Below are 26,843 nucleotides of genomic sequence, written 5' to 3'. Positions count from 1 at the left end.
TAAGGAAAGAAACTGCTATTTCGAAGACCTCCCTCACAAACACGAAACCGATATGTCCTCAAGGAATGACAACACAATGACACAGATGAGAAAACTAATTTATACGTGTATATTCTCCGATGCCCTAATATCCAGGAGGCTGGACTAACGGGATGTTAGATTGAGAAAGTCTAGGAAGTTTTAACAAAATAATAAAAAAAACTTCCTTAAAGATAGATTTCTTAACATTAAGTAATGACGGGTTTAAGAAACACAATTCAAACAGTAATACACTACTCCAAAAACACAAGCCGTCCCGATAAAAGTCACGTGAGAATGCATCGGTAATCGGTGAATAAAGGTGAAACTACACAAATGAAAATATTTCTCCAAATATCTTTGAGACCGTGCGTTGGCGGCCACTACAGCCCTTCCATTTTCCAACCCACCAAAATCATAAAGCATTTTACGAACTATTGCAATCTACGAAGAAGAAAAGGAAATAATGTCTTAAGAATGGGAAACTGCAAACACTACTCTGCAGATTTATTTCGATACATTTTCATAATGGTAATGATAAAATGTGCAACGTTATTTGACCTATGAATCCGTACAGTACCCTACGTGTGAGGACAGGAAACAGACTGAGCAATATAGATACTCGATACATTACCTGCGTCCCAATTCTCCTAATGTAAATATGGGGGAGGAATTTACACAACATTTGCATCACTTCATCTGATACCCTGTGCCAAAGTTGACCTCTGATATTTATCTTCCAGACCTTGAGACCTCTTCAGAGACATCTTGCAACTTGATTCTAGTTGGAAGCTTGTTGCTTGAAGATCTTTATGTTGTGGTGGTTCTGCACCCAGTCCTAGAGATTTGGGACATCAGGACACTGAGGCTGGGAGCCTGGGATGGGTGTTAATGTATACAAGATAAAAGAACACACAGGAAGTTTTAACGCATTATTGAATCAAAGTTTCCAACAGGACTCCTCTTACTAGTGGATCATTAGTATTGCTCGTCGCTGACACAAGTGCTAGTTGAGGTGTGCGTTAAAAGGTGCTTTTTTATGTCAGCTTCAAAACTGGACGAGGACACAAGAGAAGATGCTGTTGTGTGGTTCTGGCATCCAGATCTTCAAGTCTGAAAGGGAACTCATAATCGAAAACCAGCAACACGCTGCCATACTACAACTGAAGGATTAAATGTGAAGAACTGAAAATCAAGGAAAGGTTGATCATTAATGTATTGGCAAGACCTCCCTTAGAATACTGTGGACAGATGTAAAAGGTACTACTGCTCTGCAATCCACCCAAATAAGGGAAATAATTAAGCAATTAATAAAGGAATTAAGCCAAGTTTGTCTGCGTCTGTCAGTGCCATGTTTTGGATTGTACTTCCAGGATGTATCCCATCTTCTGTCCATCGTTCTCCGGGACAGGACTCTCCATTGCCCCTGAATTGGAAGAAGCTTTAGAAAATGAATGGATGTATTAAGCCAAGTAAACAAACTAAAACAAATTAAGTCTTCAACACAGAAGACTGCCCAGAGCATTTGAGAATGGAAGAAAAGGACTCAAGAGAACAAGGCAATGTTTTTGAAGCAGCCAGATTCCCGGGGAATCAGGACAAATCAACAACTCATTAAAACTACCCAACTTTTTTTCTTTACCATTCCCCCCCATATATTACTTTAAGTTACATAAATATGACAAAAGTACACAAAGGACAACGCATTTGGGTTAAACAAGTTTATTTACAAAAGTAAGGGCTTCTGGCAGTCACGACAGTTTCTGTAGGCCTCCGCATCACATACTGTGCTTGGTAACAGAAACAAACAGCAACACAAATATTTCAAAAGGCCCAATGAAATAAATAAACCCCCAAACATGGGTGTTTCACCCAAAACATTTCGTGCTACGTAATGCGAGCAATTTGCAGCAAACCACTGTGATCATCCAAAGAGAGAGACTCGCTAAATGTTTATTGCCCATGATGCAAATATATTTCAGTGTTCTGGATGGAATACACTAATGACATTTCAAGGTTTTTAATATGCTTTATTTTTGCCACACCTTACAATGGTCTTATATCGACTTATTTTCCAGTTTAAGTATTATCAATGGTAATGGTCAAATGTTTTTTTTTCCCCAACCTGTATGCATTTTCAGGTGCTTTTAAAGACATTTAAGTACAACTGAAGTACCAGTTATATTACTGAGAACTACATGGAAATTTATTTTTCTGGCATGAGTGCTAGACATTTTTATACAGCTATGAGAAACAAACGGGGCCCAAGAGCAGTCTGTCCAGTTATTTTCGGAGATCTCGGTGTAATCTGGCATCTGACATCTAACAAATCTCTTTCTTTGCCTTCACTGATGCTTTGTATTCCTAGTACTCTTCTCCGTCTTCTTCTCCTTCATAGGAATCGATTCCCACCTCTTCATAATCCTTCTCCAGGGCCGCCATGTCCTCTCGTGCTTCAGAGAACTCTCCCTCCTCCATCCCCTCTCCCACGTACCAGTGGACGAAGGCACGCTTGGCGTACATCAGGTCGAACTTGTGGTCCAGGCGAGCCCAGGCCTCAGCGATGGCGGTGGTGTTGCTCAGCATGCACACAGCTCTCTGCACCTTGGCCAGGTCTCCCCCAGGCACCACAGTTGGGGGCTGGTAGTTGATGCCCACCTTGAAGCCAGTGGGACACCAGTCCACAAACTGGATGCTCCTTTTGGTCTTGATGGTGGCGATGGCCACATTAACATCTTTGGGCACCACGTCTCCACGGTACAGCAGACAGCAGGCCATGTACTTGCCGTGACGGGGGTCACATTTCACCATCTGGTTTGAAGGCTCAAAACAGGAGTTGGTGATCTCAGCAACTGACAGCTGCTCATGGTAGGCCTTCTCAGCAGAGATCACAGGGGCGTAGGTGGCCAGAGGGAAGTGGATGCGAGGGTAGGGCACCAGGTTGGTCTGGAACTCAGTCAGGTCCACATTCAGGGCACCATCAAAGCGCAGGGAGGCAGTGATGGAGGAGACGATCTGGCTGATGAGCCGATTGAGATTGGTATAGGATGGGCGCTCAATGTCCAGGTTCCTGCGGCAGATGTCATAGATGGCCTCGTTGTCGACCATGAAGGCACAGTCAGAGTGCTCCAGGGTGGTGTGGGTGGTCAGGATGGAGTTGTAGGGCTCCACCACAGCTGTAGATACCTGGGGAGCTGGGTAGATGGCAAACTCCAGCTTGGACTTCTTGCCAAAGTCCACAGAGAGGCGCTCCATCAGCAGGGAGGTGAAACCAGAACCAGTACCACCTCCAAAGCTGTGGAAAACCAGGAAACCTTGAAGACCTGTGCACTGATCCGCCTAGAAGAAACAGAATTGATCAATCAAATCATTTTGATTCTAATCACAGAAGTCGGTCCAGTGGCCAGAAATGAAAAACTGGGGGTTTTAGAGTGTACATAGTCAAAAATAAAAGTCACATGAATCCTTAAATAACTGTTCATGGCATTTGTTAATGGGGAAATGTAACTTATACAAATGGTACAACTCTGCTCACTTCCTCATTATAACAGAATACTCTCCATACACAGACTTTTTATGCACAGAAGCAGAAAAAAATGCACTTTCCCTGTAAAATAGAACTAAAAAACAACAAGAAATTGGACACAACACCTGTACATAGTAATTTGATATGCCTGTGAGATCAGCTGGAACCTACATGGAAATGCATTTAAATCCAAGAACAGGAGGCACATCTTTACACAAGGAGTTGTGTAGGTATGGAACAAGCTGCCTAGTTATGCTATCAAAGCAAATAGTATCAGGCTACACAGGCCAAATGACCTCCTCTCATTTCTAAGTATTCTCCTGTTCTTACAGCAACCTTTCAAGATGACCAGATTAAATGAACCCACTCACATACTAAAATGACTGTTTTTTCTCTAGTTGACTGGCAAAAGCAGTAACTAAAAAAAAAATTAACAGCTCACCACACATACCAATGACCTATGTACTGTATATGCTACATAAGTAAAATAGTGGCAGGTTGCTCATTGAAGGGACTGTACAACAGCTGCCCAGCTGCCACTAGAGGCTGTTTAAAACACATCTAGATATACATGGTAATAAGCAGCTAATTAATTAGGTAATTAGTGAAGGGTTTAGAAGCCCACATTCTTACATGTGTTTAGAGTAGTGAAATATTGAGTATTTAATCCACCTCCTGGTGTTAGGTTGGGACTGGGTTTCTTGGGGGAAGAGAGAGTGGTCAAATATCCACACAGTATATCCATCTGATATGTCTGTAACGGTCATCTCCAGTTGCTCTATACTGGATGTCCTGTTTGTAGCCTTTAACCTTTGACCTGCAGAATAAATGACTTCATTTACTCACCAGTTTACGGATCCTATCCAAAACGGGGTCGATGATCTCCTTGCCGATGGTGTAGTGCCCGCGGGCGTAGTTATTGGCAGCGTCTTCCTTGCCAGTGATGAGCTGCTCGGGGTGGAACAGCTGGCGGTAGGTACCTGTGCGCACCTCGTCTGGGAATACAAACACTTCAAAATGTAGTCTTCATACTTTTAATGTTTATCTCATATACTGAGTGTTTAAAGAACTAGATTAACATGTTTTTAGATAATGAAAAATGTGGATTTGGGATTTTGCTTGAATATTTTCGGCTTTGCATGACTGAAGCGATTGTCGCATGATCACAAGTTATCTTGTTAGTGAGACGGTTGACTGGCAACAGGTGGTGAAGTGATTTAAACTGCTGAATGTCAAGCCATGTCTAAATAAAAAACATAGAAAGGCACTAATGTGCTTATCAAGATTTAATTTAATTTCATTGGTGCGTTAGAAACTGGTCTAAGTAATGCCATGTCTTCCAATTTGTGATTCTAATGACCAAATACTTTTAATACTGGAATTAAACTTCCAGGCATTGATCCATTTTCTAAACTCTTCATCCAATTAAGGGTCATGGAGGAGCCAGAGCCTATCCTGGCAAGCAATGGGCACAAGACAGGATACTCCATGGATGGGACACCAGTCCATTTCAGGCCAGACACATACATAAACACGCACTCACAGCAGGGTCAGTCTTCCCAGAAGCCAATCAACCTACCAGTATGCTTCTTCTCGAGGATAACTTATTAACAAATGAACGGACAGTGTTGTTTCAAATAAGACAAATGCATTATAGCGAAATCTTTTTTTTTCTGGCATACGGTACATTTAATAGATGCATTTAGCTCAAAACTGACCCAGGCTGAAACAAACGATATCATGGGTAATGAAAATCATGTCAGACGGCAAGAGGAATATATATTCACAGTGAGAACAGAGACAAAATAAGAACAAATATATCCTTATCCTCCTTATAATTCCTGAATAAGAGAAACCCCTCCCAATCTTTACCTCGCCTTCATTCTGAGCACTGACAAGGACCAAGATAAAAATCCCACCCAAAAAGAAAACAAGGAAGAGGGGACCCCAGCTATGAATTCTGTCCTTATCCCCCCCCCGCCCCACTCTTATCGAATCTGTGACAACCGATTCCTCCTCTTCACAACAGTCAAAATACATTCTAGAAAAAAAATAGTCCTCTCTATTCCAAAACGCTAGAAAAATTCTGGCATCTTGGAATCATTTGACGACACAGGACACAGTGAGAAAGAAAGGGATTTTCCTCAGTCTTCCAAAGGTTTTTTTTTTCCTACCGTTGCCATTACCTCCATTTTTACGTGTCACAAGTCAGTTCTTTCTAAGCCATCCAAATTTTGTGAGATTTTTGGGTTTTTACTCATGGAACTCCTCAACGCAAACTCTACTGTAGGGACTGATATTTCACAACAGCAGCAGCAGATAATTCCTTTACCAAGAATTACCAGTGAGGTTTTGCTATAAATGCACACTAGGACCCAGACTGTCTGGTCAAGTTAGACTTGCTTGCCTTACCTATGACGGTGGGCTCCAGGTCCACAAAGATGGCCCTGGGCACGTATTTCCCTGCTCCAGTATCGCTGAAGAAAGTGGTGAAGGAGTCGTCGTGCCCACCCACCGGCTTGTTGCTAGGCATCTGCCCGTCAGGCTGGATCCCATGCTCCAGGCAGTAGAGCTCCCAGCAGGTATTGCCCATTTGGACACCAGCTTGGCCCACGTGTACAGAAATGCATTCACGCTGGGATGGGAGAAAGTCAAGGTTACCTTGAGTCAACAGTTAACCATATAGCTTATTTCAAAATCCCTCACAAAAATCTAAGCATCTCTCCCTATGAAAATATCTGATGTTCCAGCTATAAGTATGAACTTCGTTTTGGCTCTCTTCCCCCCCCCTCCAACTAGGCCTTAGGAGACCGATAATGAACATTTATCTTGCCTTCGGTGGGCCTGTGGGAAGACAGCAAATCGTAAAGGTGGAAAACATTTTTAAAACACCTCAAGTATAGTTCTACATGCCATACATCTTTCATACTTGTAGCACCCAAGGACCCAGGCTCAGGAAAAAATTATTTGAAGCAACTGAAAAGAAACTTTAAAACATAAAAGCATGCTATATACATACACTGAACTCAAAAGAAATATCACTCCATTCCTGATAGATTTTAGATTTTGATTCAATATTTTGGTGTAAGTTTTATTAATTGATCATTCGTGAATGATCACCAGATATTCAAGTGACTTTCACTGTTGCACAAGCACTTCGTCACTACAATGGTGAGAGAGTTGCTTGGACACGGGTGATGAGGGCGATTCAACATGTTTAAAGCCAAGACTAGTGAAAATTACAATATTCCCTGCTCATCAAAAGGAACCCAATATTGCAATGCGTTAGTGGCTCACTCCAACATGCCGTTACACATGGTACACACCTGGCAAGGGATTTCAGGAAGAGGCATTGGAAAATATAGTCTCTGTCCATGTTAAGTTATAATCTTGACAATTTTGACTCGCTACACTTTTCCCCAAGATCAAAGAGGGGCTCCATATGCGATTCAGTTGGCAGGAATTCACCGAGAGTTTTAATAACCAGAGAGAGTCTGGACCTCAGTTTTATGTCTCATCCGAAGGATGGCACCTTTTTACAGTATAGTGTCCCCGTCTATACTGGGGCATTAGGACCCACACAGACCGCAGTATGTAACACCTCTTCCAGTAATCCTTAGCTTCAGTGGATTGCCAGTGAAGCTCAGCAGGTGTGAGCCTGGTCAGTATCTGGATGGGTGACCTCCTGGGAAAGCTAAGGTTGCTGCTGGAAGAGGTGTTAGTGGGGCCAGCAGGGGGCATTCACCCTGCGGTTTGTGAGGGTCCTAATACCCCAGTATAGTGACTGGGACACTATACTGTAAAAAGCCACTGTCGTTCAGATCAGACATAAAACCGAGGTCCTGACTCTCGGTGGTCGTTAAAAAATTCCAGGGCATTTCTCAAAAAGAGGAAGGGTGTTACCCCAGTGTTCCTAGCCAAATTTCCCCCTGGCCTGTACCCACCATGGTTGCTACAGAATTCCATGTGCAGAAATTGATGGGAGCCTCACTGTACAGCGCTACATCGATCCAAGTCAAAGGAACCTGGACTGTGTGGGTCCATGCGGCCTTCACACGTTCCAGAAGGACTATGCACATTCTCATACCACACACGCCACTGTAGTTTTCTCACAAGATGAGAATGTGACAGCTACGCTGTGGATGATGTATGGGGATCTAGGGCTTAAACAACTGCAAACAGGTGCATGCTTGCCCAGGATCTATGAAAGGTCAGAATCCTACAAGACCGCGTCTGCAAACATATGGCGTAAAACATATGTCAGTGATCCCTGGTTTGTAATTCTTCCAGCATCGGCCAACTAAGATACTACCCAGGAACATTAACATTGTTATCATCAGGGCTTGTTGTAACTCAGCATAATGAGTTTATCTAGTTCATTTCTATTCCAAGACAGATTAGTACAAGTTAGTACAGTGTTTAACATTGCTGCCTTGCAGTGCTGGAGTCCTGGGTTCAATTCTGGACCCAGGGAGCTATCTGTGTGGAGTTTGCATGTTCTCTCAGGTGGGTTTCCTCTGGATTCATTGGCTTCTGGGAGAATTTGCCCTGGCATGTGTCTGTGCGTGTGCCCTGTGACGGACTGGCATCCTGTCCAGTATGTATCCACCTCTTGCCCAGTGCTTGTTGGGATAGGTTCTGGCTGCCCTGCACATCTGTATTGATATATTTAGAAAATAGAGGGATGTCTCTTCCAAAAAATATACTGCACCTGCATGGATTTGGCCATTTCCCTGATAACTTTGTAAATTTGTGGCAATCGTTAGCAACAGGTCTCTCCCGATTGCACTGTACACAAATTGCACTAAAAGTATGTCTGAAAATTGTAATTATGCATAAAGCATTTTAGATAAAGGATTAAAACATTAACGTTTGATAAAACCCAACTCCAAAGGGCAGGAAGAGAAACAGGTGCCAGAGCAATCCCAGTTAACAGAAACAATGTGCCATTTTATTCCTGTCACCTTCAAATTCAATTTGTGAGCAATGCGTTTGGCTGCAGGTATAGATTTCATTGTTCAATTGAAAGTGAGTCCCTTGAAACGTCAGGATAAAATAAAAAAGCTTCCAATTAATAAAGTTTATTTTCAGAGAACTTGCTGATCAGGCTACTAATTTGTACCAGAGAGAGAAACCTAGCGTTTGATGAAAAGCAAAATAAGAGAAGAAAATGAATTCTTACCGATATTAGTAATAGCAGTAGTACTAGAATCAGCAGTAGTATAATAGAGACTAGGAGAGACCAGAGTAACGGCAGAAGGCAGCCAGTTTAAAGGGTGGAATGACCCAGAGAAATCCTAGGTTATTTCAGGCTGTTAAAAGCATATGTATTGACCAGAGGGGCAGGTAAAGCAAAAAAAAAATCCCCTTTCATGTGATAAATACAGAGATCTATACATAAATAATAACATGAAGATTAGAAGAGACATTGTCCACGACCATTTCGGAAATTTCTAAATATATGAACATTAGGGAGATTCGTATTTTAGTTCCCGACTGAAGAAAACGCATTTTACAAAACCACAGCAAAATCTTTTCCTTTAAATACTATTTGATACAATATATGTCTCTTTATCTTCCCCCAAGAAGACGGTCATAAACAGATTTTCACAGGGAGAGCATCATTAGCAAAAAAGTTGCCCATTACTTTCTTTTTCTTTTTTGTTTTACACAATGAATAACTCATACAGGTACACATTTTGTTCTGGATGTGTGCCCTCTTGTACTGCATGTATTACAATTATTTTGAAAATTAGCACTTTTGACCAATACATTCAATTGTCCCAGAAAAAGATGGAGAATTTAAGGCAGAATTGCACTTATTTCCTCAATTCTTTACCAGAATGCCATAGTTTCACTACTTAATACCACTGAAGGTTTTCTGTGGCATGAAACAGGTAGGTATAGATTTTACCACGTGTTATATGAAAACTCATCTTTTCTTTCTAGCAAGAGAGTATGAGATATCTGATATAAAAAATACACAGAAGAATGAAAATATATACAGTTTACATTTTAAGTAAAAAATAACAGATGTATTTCAGACCTACAATATATTTTAGCTATTTTGTTGAACTAACAACTGTAAGTCAATAGAGGAATGCACTCAACTGAAATGCGCTGTTATAGGGTACTGAGTCACAAATCTTTGCATCCAAGTGACAAGCTGCAGTAGAATATAGCACACACCGGTCACACAGCTTTGTTTCAGTGCAAGAATCCACACTCCATGACGGTATAAAATATATTTTAAAAATAAACAAAGACAACACCTTTTTAATCTCTAAACAAGCTGTTCGGGGGCTTAGAATATGCAGACACACTGACCTCCAGTGATCAAGACTGGACACCCATGCTCTAAACTCTGACAGGACTTGCATATCTCCATGCTTTCTCATTAACATGAGAGTTAAAAAAAAAAAAGAGGTCAGCTATCGACACGCAGATTTTTTCTGAGAGTCAAAATTACAAGCTTCTTTTCCCACACTAATCCCAGCTGTAATAAAACATTGCTAGAGCCCAATAAATCTATATTATACTGTATGTACTGTTTGTGCTATTTTTATATCATGCAGCCTGCAGGAACATTACTGATGGAAAAGACTGATTAAAGACCAGATTTTATGATATACTGACAGAGCCTTGATTGACAAGATGGCACAGTAGTTAGCATTGCTGCTTCACAGCACCAGGGCCCTGGGTTCAATTCTATTCCTGGGGTGCTGTCTGTGTGGAGTTTGTATGTTCTCCTCCGGTTTCCTCCAACTGTTCAAAAACATACTGGTAGGTTAATTGGCTTCTAGGAAAACTGTCCCTCAGTGGGGAGTGTGTGCCTGCATGTGTGTCTGTGTGTGGCCTGTGATGGACTGGGGGGGGGGAGTGCAAGAGATACACTAAGGGAAATCCTGAGTGTGCGACTTATTTGTAGGTGAACGGAAGTGTGCAAGATTAGGATTTAACCCCCTTACCAAACTTCTGTTAATATTCCTCTTTCACATGAGCTCTTCACTATTCTCCTGGTGCCACCAAAGCACAATGATCCATTAATAAAAATGTGCCATTTCCTTAGATTAGAAATTTGCAATCGATACAAGTGGTTCTGCAAAATAATGGATTTAGCCGTTTGGCACAGCTGGGGAAGCTCTATCTGCAGTTACAGGGTGCAACAGTAATCCTAGTATCAGCACCTACTATATGGATTTATCCTGCTGAAAATAGTTCCATTCCTCGCGGGGCTGCTCTATTTTAGCCTCCCCAGTTTCTAGTTTGTGAAGTGTCCTAGAATCAGCCCTTGCCCCAGAGTTTTTCCAATTTTTTCTTCCTGGGGGCCAGCTTTCTATTTTTAAAAGGCTGCCGCAGCCACTGCTCCTCCGATAACAGGCAGGTCGGGGAGATTAGATTGCGAGATGCGATGGCCTAGTTTGGGCAAGCAGCCCAGGCCGTGACTCATCTATTTTTGGGCGACTTTACCAACTGAACCTGGGCGTTTTCCCTGCTCTCTTTTAGTACATGACTCAGATTTTTTTTTTGACAGTATTTTTAAAACAAAAGGATCCGGGCTTCATTTAAATACATTTAACAACTGTTCAAACCTCTGCTGATCATGTCAGGCTAATCTGATCCTTCGGTCTATTGAATCTATGAATTGGCTTCATTACTCTGCTCTCCTCCCCACTGAGAGCTAGTGTGTGGGGAGCATACTGGCGCACTATGGCTGCTGTCGCATCATCTGGGTGGGGCTGCACATTGGTGGTGGTGGTGGTTGAGGGGAGTGCCCATTACCTGTAAAGTGCTTTGAGTGGAGTGTCCAGAAAAGCGCTATAAGTGTAAGCATTTATTAATTATTATTCAGACTGAAAGGAATAAGTCTGCAGCCTGCACCAACTAGTGGTATAATTAGAATATATTAAGTATACATTGAACATTTGAATTAAATGAAGTTTAACCAGCCATATTACGAAAGGTGAAATGTACATGGGCAACCCTCTCTATCCTTATATGAAAAACAAATAGTTCTTGCTCAAAATCAGTTCAGAACCTGGTTTCCACTACCTTTTAAATTCATCTTCCTCTCTAAAGCCTTTTCGGAGTGTGTGTTTTTTTTTTGTTTAGTTACTCCTTTCAAAACTAGAATTGTAAATCTAGAATTTCACTGCTTCAGGAATGGAAACCTCACTGAATTTCGTGTTCAACACGCCGAAAGAACTTAGGATCTTCATCCAGAAGTATCTGAATATTACTCTGCTTTAATATTTAATATTCGCAGACTTGAATGCAGAACTTAAAAAGAAAAATGCAAGTTTATATCCGTAATGGATTTTTTGTGCGATCATAAATCTCTTCATTTATATTTTCACTTGAGGAATTACAGTATGGCTCAAACACAGGGTATTGCTGAAAAGGTGTAAATGCTTTAGACAAGCTTGTCACATTCTTCCAATAAAGTACTGCAATATAATCTCAGCAGTAAAGTTACAGTTTCAATAATATTGTGGCATATGTGGAATAGTTCCACAAACACAAAACAGCCCAATTTCATTATTGAATCTTTGATCTACCACTGTTTATTCAATTGAGAAATGGATGAAAACATTGGTCATCAACAGCAGATAAATGGATGAGGGTTTGAAATCATAATGTAAGGCACCACATATCTCATGCCAGACTAAAATAAACATCACACACTACACAGTATTACTGTAGTGGCAGAAAAGAACCCATTTCCTCCCCAGCTCATATTTGGCATTTTAACATCTGTGCTGCTTATTTGACAGTGAGGTTCATGTGCGGCAGTTACCAGGCTTCAAAGATGTTTCTGTTTCAGTCTAATAAGATTGATGATCTGAAAACCCTTTTTTTTTATGCGACCATTTGCAGTTTAAAACTACATCCTCCTGAAAAGAAATAATTATTTGTTCTAAACGTATAATGGCTAGCTGGGACCCTGGCAGTTGGGTTGGTTTTAAGTGACGATTAACACAAAGAGATCAAGCCCGTTAAATGCAAGAATACTGCTCAACAAACATTTTTTGACCTTCGTACGAAACAAACAGTGCAGGAGAATTACAGAGACCAGCAAAGGTTTTATTGTTTAAATTCAGTTAGTGGTAAATCAGAAATCGTACAAGAGAGAGAAAGAAACCGACAATAATTAAACCATTTCACTGTAATCCTGGATGCCTGAACTTGCATTCAAGATTGGCTACCAAATTCCCTTTAGCGTCAACCACACTTAATTTTAAGAAAGCTCTTTGCGATTTGAATATTAACAATGATCACTGATAAATGGATAAAATGCAAATATATAATGAAGTAGTTTAAACTCGGTGTTCAAGGTTCCATAACCAAACAAGCATTCCAGCTCGAACCGATTACTATAGGAACATCTAAAACCATTTGTGTCGGACTAATACAGATCAGGACATGAATGTCATGGTAGTTTTTTCTTGCTTAGCAGAAACCAGGACATGAATGTTTGCTTATTGTGTACGTTATTGTACCATTTCTTGATGCTGTTAATAGGCAACAAACCCAGAAACAAGCCAAAGGCCAGAAGTGGTCAATGTTGAGTTCCTGCTGGCTGTTCCCTTGTAGAATGTCACAGAGGCTCCCAACTCCGGCTATTAACAGCATCCCCATACGACATTTCTTTAAGCACCGCAGAAAGTGCAGGTGCCGTTGTGCCTTTTCCAGACTGGCTACAGTGTTGCGAGACCAAGCCAAGTCAGTGAAGATCTGCAGGCCGAGGAACCTGAAGCAGTTGACAGTTTCCACCGTTGTGCCATTGATGCCGACTGGGGCGTGATTCCCTGTGGGTCTCCTGAAGTCCACAATGAGTTCTTTTGTCTTGCAGACATTCAGGGCCCGATTGTTGTCATGGCACCATCTTGTAAGATGCTCCACCTCACTCCTGTATGCGCGCTCATCGTTGTTGTTGAGCAGCCCCAATAATAGCGGTGTCACCTGAAAACTTCATGCGTTTGCTGCTGTAAGTGGCTGTACAATCATAGGTGAACAAGTATAGCCAGGACTGAGACAGCAGCCTTGTGGGGCTCCAGTGTTTAGGATCGCTGTAGAGGAGATATTGTTGCCAATTTTCACCACCTGAGGTCCTCCCGTCAGGAAATCCAGTATCCAGTTGCAGCTGGAGTTGCACAAGACCAGATTCCTGCATTTCGGGACCAGTTTGACGGGAACAACTGTGCTGAAGACCAAGCTGTAATCGATAAGGCAGCAGAGATACAGCATCATCAACTGACCTATTCAGGCAGTAAGCAAACTGAAGTCAGTCAAGGAAGTCTGGGATGGAACAATATTAGTCTTTCCAGGCACTTCATGACCACTGACTTGAGTGCTACTGGACAGTAATCGTTCACACAAGTTAGCTTGGGCAGTGGCACAATTCTGGTTTTCTAAAAGCACTCCGGTAAAACTTATGGGGACAGAGAGAAGTTAAAAATGTCTGTATACACAGGAGATAGCTGGTTTGCACAGGTTTTAAGGACACAAGGGGAGACACCACCTGGGCCGGCTGCTTTGCGGGTTTTCACTCTTAAGGGCTCTACGCATCACGTGTTTAGAGAGCTGTAACACAAAGTCCCCTGGTTCACAGGAGGTCTTGATAGCAGCTCGGTGTTCTGAGCCTAAAAACAGGCGTAAAAGGTGTTCCATCTCATCTGGTAGAGATGCTGTTTTTCTAATTTGTCCCTTTATTCCTGCTTTGCCAGTTCAATAGCTTTCTCCAGGTCGTATCTTGATTTTTTTTTTTTAAATACAGTTCTCGGTCACCTGATTGGAAGGCAGCAGACTAGGCTTGGAGCAAATGTCTTTGTTCATCCAGGGCTTCTGATCGGGATATATCTGGATCTTCTTGGTAGGAGCACATCTGTCCACACAGTAGTCGACGCAGGATGGGACCACCTCTGCATGCACATTTAGATCAGTGGACGATTTTTTTTTTTTTAAAAATACACTAATCAGTCATTTCAAAACTGCCTGCGGGTTCCTGCTCAGCAGCGTCTGACCAGCGCTGCACGGTCTTTACTGCAGGCGGCGCTCTTGAGCTTCTGCTTGCACACAGCCAGGAGGAGCACGGAGGCGTGGTCAGACGCGGTGCGCTCCTTTAATGGTGGTTTAGCAGTGATCCCGTGTGTTTTTGCCTCTAGTGGGAACAGAGAGGTTTTGAAAGTACTTCGGTAGTACTTTTTAAAAAGCTACAGCGGTTGAAGCCCCCCCGCCACGATAGAAACAGCTTCCGGATGCGCGTTTTCGTATTTCCTGATGACGCTGTATGGCGCGCCGGTTCGGCTGTAGCATGCGGGTGAATGTGCACAGCGGTCACAATAACAGCCGTAAATGAAAACCGACAGACTGGATTACCGCACAAAGCTCAGGAAACAGAGTCCGCATGAGAGCTGGTGGATTGCATCCAAAGCACTAACACTGCACCAATTTACAGATGTTAAAATCTATCGTGTGTGTGTGTGTGTGACCGGATAGCATTGCTGGCGCGCACCATGCGGTGTAGCTTCCCGCGAAACCTGCGATAGTTCATTTTAAAAAAAATAAAATTATGTGCTGTTAATGTTCAGGTCACTGGAAATCAGTCTGATCAACATGTATTATCTGGTTAATTTTGTTCCAACAGTTGCAGAATCCGACCAGCCCCTCGGCTCTAGAAACCTCATCGCAGGAAAAAAAAAATAGCTTTGATCCTCTTCTCCGATCCATAACCCTCTTAATCTCTCACCTTCACTTTGTGGCTGATAGCAGCCTTCTCATGCCCATGTGTGTGGACCTTTATACTCGCACATGCTCAACATGCACGTCACCATTTTGACTGGGAGATAAATGCCTTTCAATGAGCAAGATCGTTAATAACACCTGCTTTTTATATTCGATGTTACACATTTTCCCCGCAACAATCTTCATAACATCCGCAATTCATTGTACATTGCAAGGTATCCGAATGCTTCCAATTTCAAGTGGTGCCCCTTTTAAAAGCCTGAAACTGTCAATCTAGCCTCAATTCGGCTTTAACTAGTGGTAACAACACCCCTTTTGGCACAAGCCTGGGAATTGAGACAAGCCTGTTAAGAAATGAGGCGCTGCTGTTGTGTCTAGCTGCAGAATACGCACTCTCGAAGTCCCACATATTTCACAGATACGTTGGTCCAGGACTGCGGTCACGGGCGTTACATACATTTAATCACGCAAAGAAGAAAAAAAGACCAAATAATGATCCAGAAAAACGAAATGACGATTGACGTTTCTCCACTAGAGACGCAAAGCTTTCGCTTAACATCGGTGGTGAGACGCCAACCCTGCAGCGCTCGGCGTAATGACAAGACAGGCGTGTCCCTGAGCGCAGAACAGGCCCACCCAGAAATAATTCTTATTATTATTTCACAGGCCTGCCTTTCAAATATAGGAAACATTTCCATGAACGATCAGGAAGCCGATACCACTGCTGTGCATCTTTAATCGTAAGAACAGAGATGCACGTTTGCTGCCATTATAAAATGTCTCATTTTATAAAATGTCTCATGACAAAAAAAAGTCTCATTGTTAGATTTACCAGTGCTACATCGAATGTATTACGGGTTTTTTCAGTATTTTAAACATGCAATCCGGTTCTATATATATTTTACTGTATAATGATATTAATTTATATTTTAAAAGTTATGCGAATTACAGATACCGAATTTTAATACACGTGGCGTTTTAAGTACTTAAAATTTATTCATTTTTAAATATTGCGTTATTTAAATCAAAATTCAAGAGTTAAAAGACTCGGTTCAATATACATTTACAATCAAACAAATTTGGGGGGTCTCTGAAGCAGCGCTGCTAAACAGATTAAATCCTGAGTTTCACCTGACCTGCATTTCAGACGCCGATTTTCCCCCCCAAAAGCTTTAGCTTTTAACATTACAGTGAGACGACAGTACACGACATTACAGTTGTGCCGTCTACCCACAATCAAATACAGCAACATGACCACATTTATGGATGAAATTGTAAACGTGTCAAGTAATAGCAGGTCAAACTGTTCAGCTCATCTGAGGGGAAAAAAAATGTTTTGGAATTACGCTTAGCTCTTAACATAAAACTCTATATTCAATGTTTCATCTTTTATTCGAATGAACAAAAAATGCTTCGGGTAACTTTAAATGTTAAAACTCACCATCTTGCTGCTGTATTGTTCCGAGTCTTTTTTTTGAAAATATAATAAATACAAATGCGTAGGTCAAGACGAAATCCTGCGGTACTTCGCTTCCTCACTGCAAACCTTCAAAGTGGTCTCCGTGAGTGACTAGTGCAGCTTAGCCGGCTGTTGGGTTATATATCCCGGGTAGTTATCGGAGGAGGAGCCCCTGTCAAAGCCCTGGGCTGGTCCCCGACACGCCCACACACAGCACACGCAGTTAGAAATGATCTGGGCAAAGCTTTCAGCACCGGAAGGTGTTTTTATTGCAGTGGGCCGATTAATAAACCCCAAAAGAGACTCCGGAAAAGGGGGAAAATACAGAGCCCACTTCTGGGGTTTCGGCTGGTAAAACATGACATCACCTCTGAGCCTCCTGCATTTTTTGACGTGCTAAGGTACCGTTTTATAACGCAGGTTTGTAGCATGTAAAGAGCCGCCAATGTAAAATGTAATAACAGGCAATGCTCCTAGAATGCTGAATATAATCAGAGTCAATATCTGAGAATACGAAGCCCTGTTACCGGAAATATCAGCATGAAACCTGGAAAAACAGCAAGTCATTGCACAGCAGCGGGGCACACGGAGTAAATAGCACATGACCGGTTGCATCATTAGAATGGGCATGGTTTCAAGGTACAAAAGGGAGAGTCAGTAATATACATTCATGAACACCCAAAGGTGAATTTTGGCTCCAAAGCAAGGTTTTACTCACATAATTCGGAAGGTGGTTGAGACATTTGGAAACTGTTTCAGTTAGTCTATGTACTGCTCACAGATAAGTATGATATTGTGGGTTAGGCGAGGACAGAGACCAGGGACTCGGGCTCTTGTCGACTGGGAACACGGCGCTCTTTATTAATCGGACTTGCGTCCGGCACGGCGACCGCAACAGAGAGAGAGAGAGAAAAAGACAACAGGCTACAACACACTGCGGTCAATTTGGGAACAGTTACACAGCTGTAGGGTGGTCATTGGGTACATGCATCAAAGGGTTGCTAAACCAGGGAAACTATTTACATGTGTCCGGGCGATTTCGCGACCGTGTGCCCCGGTTCCGCCATTGGTCAGCCGCACTGGCCACCACGACTCCCGTCCTGCACCGCAGCCGGCTCTCTTCTGCCGCAACGCCGGGCGAGGCCGCTACTATATATATATATTTAAACTTTTTTAAAAAAATATTTTTTTATTTAAACACCAGAAATACAAAACAGGAGACGGAATATTAAAATAGATCCAGAAATAGACACTTCACAGCCAGAGGCTTTCTCAATTGTAAAAACTAAAAATTATACTTTTTACAAATTTCCATTGTATGTCTTGCCTTTTGATTCTTTAAATGTCTAATAGAATTTAAATAAAAAAGGAATTCAACTTTAAAAGCATGAATAGAGGGAGCAGTGTTAGACCATTTACTTTTGTGGATGAAGTATTTAGCCAAAATAATTAACAGATTAATAATCAAAACATATCCTTTTATCCAAATCAGATCTAACAAAATATTAAATAATGAAATCTTTCAATTTAACATTTTTCAAATCTATCCAAAACAGTTTTGTATATATGCAGTTAACAAACAAATGTAACAAAAGATTCCTTCTCATTATTACAAAATACACATAAGTCATCTTGTTCATGTTTAAATCTAGAAAGTGTCGATTTAACAGGATAAAATCTATAAACGATCTTAAATGAAATTTATTTAACTTTATTTGTAAGACAGTATCTATCAGCAATTGCGAAACTTATTTCCAATTTATATTCCTAAACATAGTATTCCAAAAGGAGATACAAGAAGGTGTAAAATATGAATTGCACAAGTTCCTAATATAATTATTATTGCATTTTCTATCTTTTATATCTACTCCATCCAAAAATAAATTAACAGAGAAATCAGAAGAAACTCTACCAGCAAGGCCAAAACTACCTCTAAACAGCCTCACCATTTTCTCAGGAATAGCATCAAAGACTATAGCATATTCACTGGCAGTTATAGGAATCTTTCCCAAAATTTTGTACATGTGAACAATCTGCCCTCTTCATTTAACAATTGGGCCACTAGCCAGATTTTGTTATCATACCAAGTCGTAAAAAAATATGCTTTTATTTTTATACTTTTTATTTTTACATCTTTATTATTCCAAATATTATATGTATGTGGTGAAAGTTATGCTTATGTATTACATTCCAACATAATAAAACTTGTTTATGAAAGTTAGATATTTAAGAGGAATTCTATTAATATCAAAATTACATTTTAACATAAATTCGAGATCACCTATATATTGAAAAATCAACTTGGGAATCCAATTTTAATATACTATTTTTGTTTACAGTATAATTTCTAATCCAATTTCTTTTAAATATAATATTAGCAGTATAAAAATCTAAGACATTCAATCCACCATGATTCCTAGGTTGAGTTAGAAGAGACTTTCTTATATGATGAGGTTTGTTTTTCCAAATTATGTTATAAAGTACTTTATCAAAATAATTCATAATATCCTTAGAGACATGCAATGAAAGAGAAGCACATACAGAGAAAAGCCCCCTGCTTTTGATAATAAAACCCGACCTGTCAGAGACAAATCTCTCATTAACCAAGACTGAAATCTCTTCTTTCTTTTGTCTAAAATAGGCTCAAAATTTAATACATCTTCCTGATCTGGTGGTACGTCACCACCTTTTTTATAGCTATATTGTCAACAACATTTAACCCCGAGTCCTTAAGAGAGAATAATTCACATTTATTAATATTTAGATATAATCCTGACACCAAAGAAAATGTACTTATGTCTTAATAATAATAATAATTGCTTACACTTATATAGCGCTTTTCTGGACACTCCACTCAAAGCGCTTTACAGGTAATGGGGATCCCCTCCACCACCACCAATGTGCAGCATCCACCTGGATGATGCGACGGCAGCCATAGTGTGCCAGAACGCTCACCACATGTCTTCTGTTGCCTTAGCCAACTCTCTACTATCTTTAAGAAGTATAGTAGTATCATCTGCAAGATGACAAATTTTAATTTCTCTACCTAAGATATTAATACCTTTCATAACACTATTATTAATATAAAGAGCTAAAGTTTGAGTTACTAATACAAATGAAAAAGGAGAAATAGGGCATCCTTCTCTAATACCTTTACCAATATCAAATCTTGGAGACGTCCCATTATGTAACTTAACTGAACTATTACAACCATTATAAATAGTTTTAATAACATTCTGAAAATACTGACCAAAACCAAAAAATTCCAAACATTTAAAAATAAAATTATGTTCTACCGTATCAAAGGCCTTATAAAACTCAAGAAAAAGTATATAACTGTTGTCTTCTATAAGATCACTATAGTCTATCAAATCCAAGATTAGATTAATATTATCGCATAAGTGTCTACCTTTCATAAACTCAGATTGTGTCTAATCAATAATCTGATCTAAACCTTTTTTCAATCTATTTGGAAATATCAACGCTTATAATTTGGCATCATTATTCAATAAGATAAGATCACTTTATTAGCTATATACAATTTCTTGCATTAGGATTTAGTCTTTTTGCATACCCCAGCTTGCTCTCCATGAGACACACAGACAGGCAGAGAAGCTTGGGGTCAGAGCACAGGATCAGCCATTGTACAGCACCCCTGGAGCAGCCAGGGTTAAGGGCCTTGCTCAGGGGTCCAATGGAGTAGGATTCCTCTGCCAGCCGCGGGATTCAAACCAGCAACCTTTCCAACCACAGGCGCAGATCCTTAGCCACAGAGCCACCACTCCGCCCCCCTAATCACCGGCCTCTTTAAACAAAAAAATCCACAGATTTCTTTAAAGTCTCAATTCTCAGAGCATTGTCCCTTATCATTTCTTTCAAGTCCTCCGCAACCTTTGTTATCGTGCCAAGAACGTCTACCTGCACGTCTTCCAGCGTCAGGTCCTCACAGGTGTGACGGGGAGGAGAGACTCCAGTTCTTCCTCTGGTAACGGAGTTGAACCTGCAGCACCGGCACTCGCATATGAGTGCATCTCCCTTCTCACTTGCACTTCTGCCTCACTTACTGCAGTCTTTTCTCTAGTTGCACTCGACTTTCGTGTTGTACTGTAAATGAGAGCCTGAGGAATCTTACTCTTCTCTTTTGCTGACACATCAGTTTCTTTTCTTTTCACAGAGCTGCTCATATTTTAAAACTTGCAAACTTAGAACCTTTAACTGATTTACATGGTACAATGGTTGAATGGAAAATGAGAGTATTATATAGACATAGATATTGATTCATAGTCAAAAGACAAAAGACATCTGTACAGACATGATGGATTACAAACAAATAAACCAAAGAAAACTGAAAAGTATTTACATGGGGAACACAAACCGAGGAAGAACTAAAGGGGAAAAAAACAGACCATCGGGTAGGTAGGAGCCAATACCTTAATACCAGGAGTATATGAAACAAATTATTGTGTATTACTAACAAATACAAAACTTTAAATAAAATTGAAGGGATAGTGCTCAATTTCATGTTGCACACAATCCCAAAGAAATGTTGAAAAGACAGCACATTTCAAGACAAAAAAAGTTTCTTTAAAAACTCTGCCTGAAGAGACTCTTTATTACTATTCAGAAGCTGTCGTGCATCTTGTCGAAAATTTAAAGTCATTGGTTAATAATAGAGGATTACGTAGGATTGATTTGGGGATAAAACCACAGGTATTCATGTGAAACAGGTACTGTATATGATAACAAATCACATAGTCAAGAGGATGACAAGTTGGAATGAACACTACAGCATCACCCGGACTGTGACTGAGCTATTGAAATAAAACACGATTTCCTGTGTGTTACATACTGTACATTATGTTCACGTAATTGCAACAGTCCTGTACAACGTCAACTGTATATTCTGTATCCCAGAAAACAGCAAGTAATAGAATAGAAGCAGACAAAACAGTTGGTTTAATAAACATAATTTTCACTTTCTATTTCCCTTTCTGTTCAACATGTGGTTTGTCGGTACAGTATATCACTGGACAGTCGAGAGAGGGCTAGATAGTTTATTAAATTTGGCAGATTGGCTCTGTGCAGCATTGTGCTCAAGCTGTATTTTGAATTCCTCAGCTGGATTCTTAGTTTTGGAGGTCTCTGTGATAAGCCGGTGGGCTGTGCTGTCTGTGAAGTGTTGCTCAACTTCAACATGCTGTATAGGTTCTATAGAGAACTGGGAGATTTCGATTATCTGTAGGTTCATTTCATAGGGTTCCCTTTTGTGCCTCCATCATGACGGTACCTGAACCTTCTGTAAGGAATCATGCAGGTACCTCTTCCACTTTAAGGAGGAAAAGAACAGGATCAACAGCCTATGTCTGTACACAGTGAACAGGATGTTAGAACAGGAACCAGGCTTTGTGTACTAGACAGCTCAGAGGGAATAGCGAACGTATCCTCACACGGTTAACAAGCTCTGATGCTTTATTTGTAAAGTGGCACAGATACCATCAGTTTTTGATCACCCATGCTGCCGTTTGTACTTCAAGCTATGTTTACTGTGAGGTTTGATTTGTATTGTGTGGTGTTCACAATGTCTCCTTCCTTCCCTAATGAACAAGGCGTGCAAATGGGTGGCATGACGAGATTATTGCTTTTACTCTCTTGATGTTCTTGATTTTGTTTTAGCCCCATCTGAAGTGCTGACCTGAAGGTTTGGGCTTGCAGCAAAAAGCTTCTTGTTCTTGAGTATGTTTGTGTTCCTATCTCACTTTTTCCTTTTCTCCCGTCTCCAATGAGCTATTTCAATCAACTCGTCAACCAGACCACCAACCAATCAATTGATCAATCGATTGCCAATATACCAATCAATTGGCCAATGAACCAGTCAACCGGCCAATCTACCAATCCAATTATCGTAATTTTGCTATAATACTAATTGCAACAGTTTCTTATTGTTATGTACAAAAACGTGTACAATCATCACACAGACACATTAATGTTACGATCCGGAAGAAGGACCCTAAGCAGAATCCTCAGAACTCAAAGGTACCAGTGGGAGTTCATCCAAAAACGTGGGTCAGGAGGTCAGGCCAGGGTCAAAGACCAGTAAATCCACAATAACCAAGTCGAGGTCCAGAAGACAAAGTCAGAAACAAAGCCAGGGGTCAGAGCCAGAAACTTAGAAATCTTGCAAAAGGAAACAGGGAACAATACAGTTCTAGCTAGGTAAAACCACATACTGAGCAAGGAGTGGAGTGTCAGGCAGGTGGAGGAAGGTGTGTCTGATTAGTTAATTGGAAACTGCTCTGGAATGTGAAGGAGTTGATTAAGGGTGGTGAGTTCACCAGGGGCTTGACGTAACAATTAACAAACATAGACTTTAAAAAAATCTCAATTAGTCATACTATATCCCATTTAAAAATGGTTTTGCAGACTTCTCCTCACACCGCCCACAGCACAAAAAAAAAGGAAATTGTTTCTGACTACGAACACCTCCAGATCTGCCATGACCCCAAACCAAGGGCCAAGGGCCAAGAGCAAATGGCAACTCCCTCCCTTTATGGGGCAGGATGGGTCACCTTTCCTGGGTGGATTGTTCTGGCACGAGGAATTGTCAGCCACCGGAATCGTGCAGCCATCAAAGCAGCACCCCTCTGAGGGCAGGCGCACCTCGGTGAAGCACGTGCCGTGGATCGCCAAGCCCGGGTGCTGCTGGGAATTGTAGTCCAGAAAAACGAAAGGCCTAGATAAGGAAACTGTATTGATGCTTGGGAAAAAGAGACAGCTGGCAGTTGATGTGCAGAATGGGCGGCCTTCATCCAGCAGATTGGAGCTCAAAGAGCGGCACCCAGATAACACTCCAAATGGACTGTCCCTGGCGATGACTCCATATTTCTTGCTGCTGTATCTGGCCAGGGTCTCCACCTCAGCCAAGTAAATCAGGTCTATTACAACTGTGCGGCACTTTGTCACAGAGCACATTACAGGTTTATATATCACTTGACAATATTGTGCAGCCAACACTACATATTTATTTTCAGTATTTAGGCAACAGATTGTCCTGCACCACCTGTCAACACTATAACCGTTTTTGAGATACTCCCTAACATTTACAATATGGTGGTTCTCTCAAAATTTGGAAAACTAAGTTTTCCCTACAGAATATAGAAATAAGGTGGTAAGTGGCTCCCTTGAGAATGGATGATATTTTATAAATGCAGCGCTAAACAGAAAACTGCTGAATCTGCAGTTTGAGTCTACGGACAGAGGAGACCTCGGTACGTCGGGTTAGCAATCACATTGCTGAATAGTTGTCAAACAAGCATTTGCTTTGTTGCTTCACTGACATCTAGTGGAAAAATATAATATTACACCAGTTATAAAAGATACGGGCTATGCTTAACAAGTATGGATTTATTATCTCTAATCAGGAAAAAAAATGGGGTCATTATCCAGAATTTGGTGAATTCATGTCATTCATAAATCTGCCGTTAGCACACCTGGGTCAGTGGCTGTGCTCCGGACTCACACGCACAGCATACTGTTAAAAGTGTTTTGACATCAAGTATCATACTTGCTGGTGGTTGTCTAGCAGGTTTAGATGCTGATATTAACTGAATTTAGTTCAATATATATATACGTCTGCATAGAACAGGCTGAAGAGTGACTCGTCCATGAAGAGGACCTGATGCCACTGCTGACGAGTCCATCGCAGCCTCTGTCTGGCCCAGGCCAGTCGGGTGTGACGTCTAGGAGGTGTGAGCAGAGGGCCTCTGACAGGTCGCCTTGCTCTAAGGCCAGCAGCATGGAGCCTCGCTGTCCTATCACTGATGCGGGCGTTGTGTCTGCCGGCAGTTTCAGCAGCAGTACGGGTGGCGGATCTGAAACGATCTCTCGGATGGACCAGTCTGATGTGTCGGTCCTGCTCTGGTGTGGTCACTCGAGGGCGACCGGATCTTGGACATCTGTCCTGCCGGTCTGCTGAAACCTTCTCTGCAGTTGGGACACAGAGGGGCGGCTTACTCCATAGTGTCTGGCAACGCTGGCACATGACATGCCTGCCTGCAGCATGCCAATGGCCCTCTCCCTTGCTTCTGGTGACATTGGAGGCATTATGGAATGCACAGAAAACTGACTAAGTGTGGCCCTTTTCTTGCAGTGGCCTAAACTTTGAATTAAGGCCTTTTTAAAGGTGACCTGATCAGGCATTGTTCCACCTGGACCTCGTTGGGTAAAAGTGCACCTAACGAGCTTTCGTGTGATTGGTGAGTTGCAGTGCCTCACTGCACAAGCTGTATTGCCGGTCAGAGGGCTTTAAACAAGTTGACAACTTTTTGTAAAAGTACATAAGCTATAACTATAGTATTCTCATTCCAGAAAATGCTGCGTTTCTTTTTTCCATCAGTGTACATATAAAACACTGTATATTTAAAACAAATGAAAGACGCTATGTCGTATCATAAAATGGAAGCAAAGACAGCAGAAATAACCTGAGGAAAGACAACAACTATCGAACTGTTGACAGATACCGTATGTTGTGCCTGTGGAAAATATTGGCCAGCAAATGTATTCACCCCCTTCCATTAATTTTCCATTCGATTACATTACAAGTGTTATGGGCACATTTTGGATGGTGAATATTTTAATCAAAAAACAAATGCTCAACTGTCAGCAAAAGCACAAAAAAAATAATTAATAATATGCTGATGGAATAAGTAATACTTAGCTTTAGCAAATGTAAACCAGTCAAGGGAAACAAAATTACTTTGACAGGTCACACAGTTAAGTGAATGAGTTTAAGTGCAATAATATTCATTTTCATGACTTCGGAATAAATACACCTGTCTCTCTCAGGTACCTCAGTCAGGTAGTGAATTTCAAGCAAAGATTCAACCATAAAAATGCACGGATCCCCTTTACATTTGAGGCTTTATATTTTGGTAAACTGGATTTTGATTGGAGGGGAACTGATGAATATTTGTTTGGAATCCTTATATCAGCAAGGAAGAAAGCTATAACAAGAAAATGGCTTCTCACAGATCTACCAACACTGAATAATTGGATTGAGTTAATAAAGGAAATATATATAATGGAAAAAATAACATTTTCACTAAAATTACAAGTGAAAAAAGTTGTCAAAAATCAGTCTAGATGCATTCAGTACATTATACCTTTAAGGTCAGATTTTGTTGAGATACAAAATAACTGAAATTTAATAAGATACATTTATTTAGTCTCCTCTCTTTTCATATTCATAAATGTTCATATAACGTATTGTTAAAAAGTTATATAATTGTACAAAACTAGGGGGACAAACAGGAATTTGTGCCTGCGATGTAAGGCTGAATAATGGTTGTTCATATGTAAAATGGTTTTGCTTTGTTCTCTAAAATAAAAAAAAATTAAAAAAAAGAAATGCATGGATCGGGGGAAGGTTGTAAAAACATTTTAAAGAAATTGAATATTTCTCTGAGCACAGTGAGGTCAATAATTAAGAAGTGAAAGGTGTATTTCAGACATTGCCTAGATCAATCTGCTGCTCCAAACTGAGCACTGTGAGGCCAGTGGTGACACTGAAACTGCTTCAGAGTTCAGTGGCTGAGATAGAGAAAACGTTCAAGATGCAACAATATCCATCAGTCCACAAAGCTGAATGGAGGAGTGTCAAACCCATTTCAAATCAGGCAGGTGAGTGTGCAAAAAAACATTTAAACGATACTGCATATGTGTGTGACAAAAGGTTTTATTGTTCAAATCCTAAATGTTACTGTTAAACGTGCAGGTGGCAACATTATAATCTGGGGCTCCTGCTCATCGATTGGAATCTTGTGAAAAATTCTGAAAATCTGCTTCAGTCTGTGAAGGCCTGCTAAACTGGGACAAAACATCATCCTTACCCAGGAAAATGACCCCTAGCCAAAGCTAGATTGATGTGGCTTAAGAAGAACAAAATGAATGTCCTTGAGTGGTTCAGTCAAAGTTCTGACTTGAATTTCATAGAAAATATGTGCCAAAACCTGGAAACTGCTGTCCATCAGCAATCCCCACCACATTTGCAAAGAAGATTGGGTGAAACTTGTACCATCTTGGTGTCCAAAGTTGGAAGAG

General features: G+C 40.9%; 1 protein-coding gene and 1 long non-coding RNA gene across 2 annotated transcripts; both read right to left on the bottom strand.

Annotated features, from left to right (window-relative positions):
* Positions 1-1,724: 1,724 nt before the first annotated feature.
* On the bottom strand, positions 1,725-16,902 carry LOC148821726 (tubulin alpha chain). The gene is made up of 4 exons (XM_088930180.1): positions 16,731-16,902; positions 5,957-6,179; positions 4,391-4,539; positions 1,725-3,357 (listed from the first exon to the last, which is right to left on the bottom strand). The coding sequence occupies exons 1-4, from the start codon at positions 16,731-16,733 to the stop codon at positions 2,383-2,385; spliced, it is 1,350 nt and encodes a 449-aa protein (XP_088786306.1). The 5' UTR covers positions 16,734-16,902; the 3' UTR covers positions 1,725-2,382.
* LOC148821727 (uncharacterized) lies at positions 12,611-16,724 on the bottom strand. Its single transcript, XR_016093890.1, has 2 exons — positions 14,333-16,724; positions 12,611-13,760 (listed from the first exon to the last, which is right to left on the bottom strand). It is a non-coding gene; the product is annotated as an uncharacterized LOC148821727 (long non-coding RNA).
* Positions 16,903-26,843: the final 9,941 nt, after the last annotated feature.

The sequence above is a fragment of the Atractosteus spatula genome, chromosome 13 (assembly GCF_055471065.1).
Source record: "Atractosteus spatula isolate fAtrSpa1 chromosome 13, fAtrSpa1.hap1, whole genome shotgun sequence".
Lineage (NCBI taxonomy): Eukaryota > Metazoa > Chordata > Actinopteri > Semionotiformes > Lepisosteidae > Atractosteus > Atractosteus spatula.
The sequence above is the reverse complement of the archived record's forward strand: the minus strand, read 5'-3'. Positions and strand labels throughout refer to the sequence as shown.

Coding starts and splice junctions, on each gene's coding strand:
- LOC148821726 (XM_088930180.1), bottom strand. Junction 4,540..5,956: donor CCTGGAGCCCACCGTCATAG/GTAAGGCAAGCA, acceptor TTGTATTCCCAG/ACGAGGTGCGCACAGGTACC. Junction 3,358..4,390: donor TGGATAGGATCCGTAAACTG/GTGAGTAAATGA, acceptor TGTTTCTTCTAG/GCGGATCAGTGCACAGGTCT.